The 12175-nt window shown below is 33.6% G+C and overlaps 1 protein-coding gene across 20 annotated transcripts in view; it reads right to left on the reverse strand.

The window, feature by feature from the left end:
• The window catches only part of agbl4 (AGBL carboxypeptidase 4), a 680504-nt gene that overhangs the window by 101342 nt on the left and 566987 nt on the right, over positions 1 to 12175 (reverse strand). For all 20 annotated transcript variants that reach the window (XR_015497064.1, XR_015497066.1, XR_015497062.1 and 17 more), the window contains 2 exon segments: positions 7689 to 7778; positions 885 to 999 (listed from right to left, as the gene is read on the reverse strand). Coding sequence is in view for 4 of the 20 variants with exons in the window: in XM_087263312.1 (XP_087119438.1) it covers positions 885 to 999; positions 7689 to 7778 (205 nt within the window). In the remaining 16 variants the exon portion in view is untranslated.

Raw genomic sequence — 12175 nt, forward strand, 5'->3', positions numbered from 1 at the left:
AATAAGTAGGCTGTGGTCTCTTTAAGACATAACGCACAGATCCAATACAATGAATCACATCTAATTTCTTTTTCAGCTTTCTTTTTCATCAAAAATAGTTCTTTTGTATTTTAAAGTTATTTTGAATGACTTTTTGCCTATCATAACATATTTCTCTAATAGCTGCATTAAAAATTTAATTAATGTGCTGACAGTGGTTTAATATTTTGTAACTAGAGCAGTTTTCTTAAACTTGGACAGTTTTACTATTTAACAATTAAAGAAATCTATATATGCAAAGAAAACTAAAATACTTAAATCACAAATGAAGTTATTTGTAATATGTATTGAATGTATTGAACACATGATGAAAGGAAGGTGTAGAAAGGCAGTAAAAGCCCAGACAGCAGCTGAAATCTCTCAGTAGTTCTTCAGCAACCCACTGCCCTTTATCATTGTAAATGTAGATGTTGATCTGCTTCAGTTCAACATAAACATTTTCAGGATGATGAAGATGAAACCAGGGTGAACATTTCAGCATGACAATGATACAAAACACAGCCAAGGATACTCAAATGCTTTCAGAGAAAGAAAACAAAGCTTTAGAATGGCCCAGCCAATCACCTGGCTTGAATCCGATACAAAATAAAGATCAGATTTGATAGACGAGACCCACAAAACCATCAAGATTTTTACACTCTGTTGAAGTTTGTGAAAAAAAAAAACATCTGTAAAGTACAAAAATAAATCTGAATACTCGACCCTGGTTCATTGAAATATTCAAAAACAATTCTGCATCATGCCCACATCTCAACCTCAGCTGTGCATTGTTTTATAATAAATCAATGGCAAATCGTCAATTACTTCATACACAATAGGCGCAATAATCAATAGTTTCCACTGACCTGTAGTTTCCCAGGTACACGCCATCAGGGTTCAGCATCGGGACAATCTTAAAGACCACATGATCCCGCAGGACCTGAGCGATGGGATGTTGGCTAACCAGAAAGTCAATGACACCTGCAGGAAAACCACAAACACACACACACAATAAAAGCATTACGCCCCGAAATGCAAAAGTGACTTCGAATTGAGTTTGAAAGACAATTGGACAGTGAAAGACATTAATACATCAGAGGAGGATATCAGAGACATCTCCAGTCAATACAAATGAAATAGAACCAACAGCAGAATGAAAGAGGGAGAGATTTATGCAGCCAAGAATCAAAGATCATACTAATTACAGCACAGAACGAGAAGGAGAGACAGACGGAGGACAGACGGAAGGATGGGAGGCTTGTCAATGGCAGCGGTCACTTGTTGTCCTTCTGTTTGCCCTGTACTGAGAGCGAATAATTGACAGGTAAACAAGAAGCATAGAAAGAGTGTGTGTGTGCGTGTGCGTGTGAGACAGGGCAGACCCCATCTCATTCCCCCATCTTCCTCAACCCCTCACCCACTCTGTCCTGCTCATTAGTGCTAATGGAGGCATAACAAGCTCTCTAATTGAGTCAATGTGGCACAGAGGCAGGCCACACTGCTATGCTATCTAATTGCTTGAAGTTCCTATATTTATTCATGCATATCCGCATGTGTGTGTGTGTGTTATTAAGGTGGCAGGGCAGGTGACTTTGAAGCTTCGTACTGACCGAACTTCAGTTAAGTGTAAAAGCCCTCTTCAGAATTACAACAAGGCCGAACTCAGTAATTAGCAGCATGAAGATTTGGGTTGAGACGAAACAGAAACGCTACTAAATGCATCACCAGACTGAACTAAATTATTTGGATGCACACTAAGGTGGTAGAATGTGTTGTTTTCAGCAGCCAATTATAATGCTGGATGACAGATTGCAGGTTCTTTAAATATACTACAAATATGATATAATTGCAATAATATAATGTACATCTACAAACAACATAATTTACTACTGGTGAACAAAATGCCATGCAAATTAAATTACTTTTAACATTACTTAAAGAAAACGCAAGTGTATTGTCTAGATCTATACATTTAAGATGCACAATGTATCATTGATATGTTTTCATTTGAGTAAAAATTCTCTCTGTCGAAGACTATAGTTTTAGGCAAGCCGACAATGACTGGGAAAATACACTTTATTAGGTAGCCTACATCTGTCCAACTTCACATTAATGCAAATTTCTAATCCGCCAACCACATGGCAGTAACTCAGTGCATTTAGGCATGAATACATGGTCAAAGTGATTCATCTCAGACTGGTTTTTGAACAGGACAAGGATTTCACTGTTCTTAAAAGGCCTCCACAGTCACCAGATCTCAATCCAATAGAGCACCTTTGGGATGTGGTGGAACAAGAGATTTGTACCATGGACGTACATAAGACAAATCATTAGCAACTGTGTGATGCTATCATATTAATATGGACCAAAATCTCTGAGGAGATTAATAATTAATAATAAGTATTCATAAACTTACTAGTAGGTGCACCTAATAAAGTGAAATAAAAATAAACAAATAAATAAATAAATAAATAAAAATAATAATATAAAAAAGGTCCCACTTTATATTAAGTGGCCTTAACTAATATGTACTTACATAGGAACTAATAGTTTGTTACAATGTGTATTGTGTAAATACATGTATTTACTGTGTACTTATGCTTAATTAAATACATGTATGTATTTACATCTGTAATTAACTTTTGTAATTACATTTGTAAATACACTGTTGACCATTCCTTTCACCTTAACCTACCCTTAAACCTACCCATGCCACCAAACCTGTCCATAACCCAACCTCTATCCTAACTCAAAAGCACCACAAGTGTTCTCAAATACATTATAAACACAGTAAGTACATAGTAGTTAGGGACACTTAATAAAAAGTGGGACCAAAAAAACAATTAAGACCAAGTTGAGAAAATTTACAGTCTGAAGTATGAGCCAGATTAAAAACAATTCATTTGCAAAATAAAATACGCATATGTACAGCATGTCATGATGGGTATAAAAAAACAAGGAAAATATCTTTGCTGCACAATACATTTATTGGTAAACAAAGAAGATCCAAAACAAATCACAACGGGACAGGCAAGGTACCAAAATAGACGAAAAAAGCCAAGTGCAAAAACTATAAGCACAAAAGTAAATCAAACAAAAACTAAACAGGAATCCAAAAACATAGGGATGATACTAAAAGTGAACAAACAAACATTCAAACGAACGAACAAAGATGAACCAGAGCACAAAATAAAGCAGGACAGGAACAGATTCAGTGCAAATTCAAAAGCCAAATTAAACACAACAAAACAGGGCTTATAAAGACCGAACTAATCAGACAATGAGAAACAGCTGGAAACAAGAAGCGATAATCTGAATAGGAAACAAGAAAGAAACAAAAAACTAAACAAGAGCTAGTGCCCTTGAAGACCACAAGAGGGCGCTGCAGCAGGTGTGACACAACACAATTCATTTACAAAATCCAATTTGCTAATTAAAAACGCAATTCATGGATACAACACACAATTCCTAAATTCCCAAGCAAAAATTTAAAGTATTTTTGCCAAAGGAATTGTATTAGTGTATTTACGAACCATGTTTTAAATTTGGATGGATTTGTTTATTTTGGAATCGTGTTTTGAATTTCCAAACTGGATTTGTACAATTTGGATCGTGTTTTGAATTTACAAACTGGATTTGTGTATTTTTGAACTGTGTTTTGAACGTACAAATTGCATTTTGTAAATGTGTATGTATGAATTATATTTTATAAATGTCTTATTTTTGAGACTAATCTGGCTCCATGAGAAGGAAATAAAACATGTCAATAAGTTCTCTAACTATATGAATTTACATTTACATTCGTAAGAAGTGCACAATAAACTTTATAAGCAACACTTAAAAAAATTGAATAATATTTATTACTTTTAAATTTATTTTCATTTAAAAACAAAACAAAAACAAACACTAGAAAATGGAATTAACTTTTACTGTACTATCTAGGGATGTATCGATTCACCGTGAGCTAAATGAAAATCGATTAAAAATTCAAGTCAAATTCAAATCCCAGCACATTCATAGTTTTAGTTTGTTTATAATAATGAGTCTTGTTTAGTTTCAATGATTCTGTTTTTGGAGTTTGTTTTTAAAAAATAACAATTTAGTTATGGCAGCAATATATTATTTAGCAAAGATTGTGCAGTATTTAAGAAAAAAATTGAAAGGGCTCTTCACCTTAAATTTGTTTCTTATAATTTTGTTAAAAGAATCATGATTAAATCATATAGATTAGTATCATGAATTGTATTAAATCATGAGTCAGGTGAATCATTACAGCCCTAGTACCATCTGATTACACTGTAAATAAAAATGTTTTTCCTCTGTATTTTTTTCATGTTTTCAAGAGCAAATATCTAAAGACTCTTAAATGAAAATACATTTTCCTGGAAATTGAAATTACATGAGATAATTAGTTTAGTTTTTCTATAATACACATCAAAATTAAGCAAGAACGAATATCTGCCAACAGCCTAAGAAAACTCTACGTAAGATATTAAGGCAGATATTTGTTCTTGTTTTAGGCATAAACTCATTTAACTGTGTTTAATGTTTCAGAAAGTAGAGCTATTTAAGGATTTAAGGATGCTTAAACATTTTATCACATCATAGTGAAACAAAGATACTGAGGAAGACATTCATTTTTGAACAGTGATGATGATAACTTCAGCTCTGATCTTTAAGGCATTAAAGGGATAGTTCACCCAAACTAAACTGAAAATTCTGTCATTGTTTACTCATTCTTTACTTGCTCCAAACCTGTTTCAATTTCTTTATTCTGTTGAACACAAAAGAAGATATTTTGATTAAGCTAAAAACCCGTAACCACTGACTTCCATAGTAGGAAAATCACTAAACACTATGAACGTCAATGGTTGCAGGTTTTTAGCTTTCTTCAAAATATATTTTCATATATTTTATAACAGAAGAAAGAAACTCATAAAAGTTTAGAACCACTTTTGGGTGAGTAAATTTTCATTTGGTTGAACTATCCTTTCAAACGTTCAATAAAGACTCGGAAAAAAACAAAAAAAAAAAAACAAGCAAACCCTTGTTTAAGCCATGGAAACCTTTAACACAATTCACCTCTGAAAAGACTGCATTGTATCATCATTTGTCAAGGACAAATACACATCTCTGTATTGTAAAGCAAAGTGAAAGCAGACCTTTTTCCGAAGAATTGAAGTTATTGATGGTATTGCCTTTGAAATCTGGGCATTCTGTCAGACTGTTGTGTCAGCAAGTGTTGTGCTCTGTGACAGGTAAGGTCTTTGCATCTCCGGCTTTAAACAGATTTAGGAGTGATGCAGAGAAGGTGAGCTGACACTTCCTCTAATCTGCCGTACCCTCTCTGACCTCCCGTTTTCCACTCATCCGCTGACCTTCACTCACGGCAGAGCCCAACAGCAGATAGAACTTACAGGGGTCATAAACTGCCTTTTCTATTTATTTTGGTCCTGTTCTCTGAGGTCCACTTATGATGTTATCAACATTTTTACATTGAAAAACATCATAATTTAGATATGCTATTTTCGGCCCTATTTTGACCCCCTCATCAAAACAGAATACTTGAATAGACATGACAAAGAGTAGACTAAGATGTAAACGCTCACTGCTCTCACAATTTCTCACAATAAGATTAGATCAAACAGTTTTAAAACACAGCATGTATGCCCATCAATGTAAACTACTGTATGTTTGACAGTCTATGGCGTACACTGATAAACTTTGCTGTATAAAAACTTGATAAATCTGTTATAACAAACAAAACAATAATGACTATTTAATAAAACAGTTATTAACAGTTTTGTGGTGCAAGATTACTCTGTAGTCAGCACAGTATAATCTTTTAGTTTAGATTTTTCTGAAAATTGAGTGTTAAACTGTGCCTTGTTCTTACCGATATGGTCTGGAGCTTCATTACAAATGAATTTCATCCACTCTTTTTTAGTGTGATTGTAAATGAGGCAATGTAGAGTGAATGGGTTTGTCTTAAATTGCTTACTTCCCTCTTATATTATGTGAAACACAGTATGTAAGTTGTAGTAGAATGTCTGTACTAATAATATTGGAAAACAATAAGTGAGAAGTACCCAGATCCAATGGATACTTCTGTTGGGGAGCTTACTCTGGAAATGTAATAGATTAAAGATTACAAATGACCCTATTTAAAAAATAATAAGTAGTGTACCTTTTTAATTACTGTATAAAAAGTAACTGATTACATCTGATTACTTTTTGATTACTCTGTTTACCTTTTAGAATTTCAAAATCTTTCATCACTTGAATTAGGATTGTATTTATTTAATTTTAAGTACAGCCACCACAAAACCAGACCTTATAACAAAAACATTGTTTACTGTTGTTACAAAGTCAAAATTTTAGTTAGTTGTGCAGGGTGATTTTTGTGGCATTTGCAATAAAAAAAAAAAATACAACTAAGCTATTTTTGCAATTTTCATTTTTAAATCGAAGCAACCTTAATCCAAGTCAATCATATCTCAGCCATCAATAAAACTGTCAGTGAAATATATGAGGCATAACTGTCCAGTTCAATTATACAGTATACTGCAAATAATACGCTGTACTAAACAAACAAATTATGGTATATAACAGCAAAAACAAAAAATCTTGTTATCAGAGAACATTTGTTTTACAGGGTTAATACACATTTTAACTACTACAATTTAATGATTATTCCATGATTTTCCCAAAACTTTCAAGTAAATTTTCATGACCTCATGTTTCATGCAAATGTCCACATATGCATGGTAAAAACAACGCATGTTCAAATTTATTACAGCATCTCGTAAAACAAGCAACAATCTATTTAGTTTAAATTTATATTTATACCTATGTAAAATTTACTTAGATAATGCTTACACCACTCTAATAATGTCAGAGTATGTGGTGGGCCAAGGACAGAAAAGAAGTAAAGACAACTCAAGTATACAGATTCTGGTTCTCCATGACTTTTCCAAAACTTGTGGGTTTTTCTGATTTTTCCAAAACTTTTCTAGGTCTGGAAAATGCCATGTCAAAATTCCATGACTTTTCCAGGTTTTCCATGACCCTATGAACCCTGGTTTTATGTGTAAATGTAGTTTTATGTATGTTTTTTTGCTGAGATTCCAGAACATTTGATGACCTCAGAGAGCTCACAACAATGAAGCTATACAGAATAAAAAACAGCATGTCTGGACCGAGCCCCTCCTCCATAGAATCATCTATAGCGATCAATGATTGGCTTCTTTATTAGAAGGCAGAGTTTTCTTCACTAGAACCTCCATATTGATCGTAGCATTCTTTTCCCTATCCAAAAACTATATGAGTAACACGTCTTGTGTATTCTATAGTCTTTGCTATTATATAATAAATAGGCCCATTCAGAAACCGCCATTTTGACAGACCTTCAATAAAAACAGTTTTTAACTAACATGAAAGTTTTGAGATCTGAAACTTGTGGGATGTTTTATAGTACAATAACCTCTCATAAGTGAAAAGATGAAAGGGATTTTGATTTCTTAGTTCATGACCTGCTTTAAAGTACAAGAGAAGATGCGTTCTGTGAGGCCACAGAGGCCGTTGGTCAGTGTTTTGTGTTTCAGCAGATTACAGGATCTCAGGACATCATCTGCCTTGTGTTTGTGTGTCGAGACGAGACAAGGTCTTACCCTGACAGATGAAGGAAGCAGGTGATTCTCCGGGGTGAACGCGGGCTGTGAGAAATACCACCCGCTTTTCTCGCTCTTGGTTCAGATGGGCTGAAACACACACACACATAAATGCAGAAAGGTTAGTCTCAGCAGGTAGGGGTCCTGGCAGGATGGTATGTGTGTGGTCAGGAGCCATATGTCTGGACCCTGGAGTTTCGTACCTCAGACTTGCTGCAGGAAACCCAGTATGACAGAAAAGGAGTGATAGGAAATGTCAGAGCTAATGAAGACTCCACAGGAGGACAAAACACTACGAGCTACTGATCACAGAAACAGGAAAAAAACACCTTGTGGATGGTGAGGGATTCTCCAGCTCCTATCTGTTCACAATTATGACTTTAAAATCAAAACACACAAATAAAATGAAGAAAATAGCCACTTTCAAGTCATCATGATATTTTAAAGCTACATTTATTCATCAAAACACCCAAATAAAGTGAAGAAAAAAGCCATTTTCAAGTCTTCATAATATTCTAAAGTTACATTTTAACATCAAACACCCAAATAAAATCAAGAAAAATAGCCATATTCAAGTCATATTAATCTAAGGCTACATTTTAACATCCAAACACTCAAAAAAATAATAAAAAAGAAGCCACTTTCAAGTCTTCATAATATTCTAAAGCTACATTTTAACATCCAAGCACCCCCAAAAAATTAAGAAAGAGACACTTTTAAGTCGTCATAATATTATAAAATTACATTTTTACATCCAAACACTTAAATAAAATAAAGAATAGCTACTTTTAAGTCATCATAATATTCTAAAGCTACATTTAATCATTAAAACACCCAAATGAAGTGAAGAAAATAGGCACTGTCAAGTCTTCATAATAATCTAAAGCTACATTTTTAACATTCAAACACTTAAATAAAATAAAGAATAGCCACCTTTAAGTCATCATAATTTCCTAAAGCTACATTTAATCATCAAAACACCCAAATAAAGTGAAAAAAATAGGCACTGTCAAGTCTTTATAATGTTCTAAAACTACATTTTAACATCCAAATACTTAAATAAAACAAAGTACAGCCACTTTCAAGTCATCATAAAATTCTAAAGTTACATTTTAACATTTAAACACCCAAATAAAGTAAAGAAAATATGCACTGTCAAGTCTTCATAATGTTCTAAAGCTACATTTTTAACATTTAAAAACCTAAATAAAATAAAAATAGCCATATTTAAGTCATCATATTCTAAAGCTACATCCAAAGACTAAAATAAAATTCAGAAACACCCAAATGAAATGAAGAAAATAGCCATATTCATATCATAATATTTTAAAGCTACATTTAAACATTCAAACACCCAAATAAAATTACGAAAGAGACACTTTTAAGTCTACATAATATTCTAAAGCTACATTTTAACATCCAAACACCTAAATAAAATAAAAATAGCCATATTCAAGTCATCATATTTTAAAGCTACATTTTAACATCCAAACACTTGAATAAAATTAAGAAAAGAAAAACTTAATTTAAGTCGTCACAATATTTTAAAACTATATTTAAACATCAAAACACCCAAATAAAATGACGAAAATAGCCTTAATAAAATTCTAAAGCTACATTTTAACATCCAAACATCCAAATAAAATAAAAAAATTAGCCACTTTCAAGTCATCATATTTTAAAGCTACACTTTCCTCTATACTGTATGCAAAAACTGCTGCAGAATGACTTGTGTGCCAATGATGCTCAAATCTTTATATGAGTGATAATAACAAATACGCTTGCTTTAGCAAGTTTCACTAATTAGCATTTATTAGCATAACCACAAAATGCGCTCAATATTTAATAAAAACATAGTTTTTTTTTTTTCCATTCCCATCAACGCAGACCATTTATGTAAATTAAGTTGCAGAAATGGGTCATTCAGAAAAGTCATTAAAAGTTATTAAAGACATTGAGAATTACACTGTTATGTAGAGGTTAGCTAATTCATAATAGAGGTCATTTATATATAAAAGTATTCAAGTTACAGCAAACAGCCTGTTTAATCTGAAGGGTCAGAGAGAGAAAGTGGTGAAGTGGTCATGTTGATTGTTGTTTTGGTGAAATGTAGAATAAAATTACTGTGATTCATTTGTAATGATACACGAATGATGATACAAAAAAAAAAGAAAAAAAAAACATTGTCAAAATATCCTTCTTATTATATAATTTTTTTAAGTGTAAAATGCTAGAAAACCTAATATGAACATTTTAAATATTTTAAGTGATTTTGGTAGGCTTGTGAGGTTCCTGTGTGTTTAAATAAATGCCACTCGAGATACTTCATCACAGATGCAATAATGACTCATAGATCTGATTCCAGATATTTCATCCTCTTCTCCTCTTTTTCAGCCTCCAAACTGATATAAAGAGGAATTTAATGCAGTGTAAATCAAATCAGTCCTTCTTTGTGAGCGATGCCAGTTGGGAATGGAACGGGAATACCATTCAAGTTAATGAAAAGAAAGGCCCGGACGAATACGAGAGGACTGCCAACAAAAGCTCTACTTTAAAAGTCTGATGCGCTTGCAGGCAGAGAAGCCAGCATATTTTAGTCTCAGAGCAGTCTGTTCCTCAAGGCGGGACACTACAGGAACACACTCGATGGGGAATTTGTTCGGCCTTCACAGTTTTTTGCTGTCATTGTGTGCATGTGCCGTGGGTTGTCCGAACAGGTAAGCCAGAAAGGACATTTTCTAGCAAGGAAATCACATAATGACCAAGAATTTATACCTGTAGGGAGATGGAAACACACTTGCAGTGTGCAAGGCCACTGTTATCATTCTCTATTAGCAGACACATGGATAAAAATGTTTTAAGGCAAAACACTGCAGAGTAAAACACCTTTTTTGTCATCTGTTTTGAGATTTTGGGCTTTTTGGCATTTCATAAAATGTTTTTTTTTTTTCATTCTTATGTAAAGAAAATATTCAAAATACACTTTTGAGTGTTTAATTTGTCGCACTTTATGAACATTATTTTCTGTATTTTAAATGTTTTCACAAAGCGATGTGTCCATACTTAAAATGGCTAATTTTTATTTTTATTTATTTATCTATTGGATAAACACATTTAGATTTATTTGCTTTATTATTCATTATTATACAGTGCATTTATTTGCATTATTTGCAATAACATTTATTTATTTTTCAATATTTAATTAAGGTGGTTCATTCCGCTGTGGCGACCCCTGATTAATAAAGGGACTAAGCCAAAAGGAAAATGAATGAATGAATGAATGTTAAGGTCATCAAACCAGAAAATGCTAGTCATTCCCAAATCCAAACTGAAAAAAAGGAGATCAAGCTCTCTCAGTTGTAGGTCCTAAAAAGTGGAATGGGCTACCTACTGTATGTCCATTAGATCAATTTCCAATGAATCTTTGTTCAGAGGGAAACTTGAACTACACCTCCTAGAAAGAACTTTAAAATTGATGGAGAAAACTGATCCTATTGTATCTGGTGTCTTTTATTTATCGTAAATTGTTTTAAGGTTTGTACAGCACAATGGTCAACAACTGTTGTTTTATTGTGCTTTAGAAATAACTAAACTAGATATACTAGATTCAAGCTGCGTATAAAATAGCCTAATACTCACTACATTGTAAAAAAATCTGTAATCCTAAAATTTATTTAAAATTAGTCATTTACGGCAGCTGGGGTGCCCAAAAACCCATAAAATAACGGCTGTTAAATTACTAAAATTTACAAGAAGATTGCTGGTTCGAGTCCCGGCTGAGTCAGTTGACATTTCTGTGTGGATTTTGCTTGCTCTATGTTGGCGTGGGTGTCCTTCGGGTGCTCCGGTTTCTCCCACAGTCCAAAGACATGCGGTACAGGTGAATTAAATAAACTTAATTGGCCATAGTTTATGAGTGTGTGTGTGAGTAAATGCGAGAGTGTATGAGTGTTTCCCAGCACTGGGTTGCGGCTGAAAGGGCATCAGCTGCTCAAAACAAATGCTGGAATAGTTGGTGGTTCATTCCGCTGTGGCATCCTCTGAAATAGAGACTAAGCTGAAGGAAAAAAAAATTAATGAATGAATAACCTTGAATTTTTTAGAGTGTAATAGTTTTTTTTTTGTATGCTCGCCTGCAGTGTCTTAAAAGACTGACACTGATCTACTAAAATGCTAAACAATTTGTCTTTGAATCAATATGGATGATACTATTCAATGCAGGAGTAATGCATCAAGATGAAAAATAGACATGGGATGACAGATCATGCACTGTCTTGTGAGCGTCAGGGGAATATCATAGAATTAATAACACACACAGACACACACACACACACACACACACACACACACACACACACACACACACACACACACACACACACACACACACACACACACACACACACACACACACACACACACACACACACACACACACACACACACGGAAGCCTCAGCAGTCATATAAAAAAGCAGAACACAGGTCA

The sequence above is a fragment of the Danio rerio genome, chromosome 8 (genome assembly GCF_052040795.2).
Source record: "Danio rerio strain M-AB ecotype USA chromosome 8, GRCz13ab, whole genome shotgun sequence".
Classification (NCBI taxonomy): domain Eukaryota; kingdom Metazoa; phylum Chordata; class Actinopteri; order Cypriniformes; family Danionidae; genus Danio; species Danio rerio.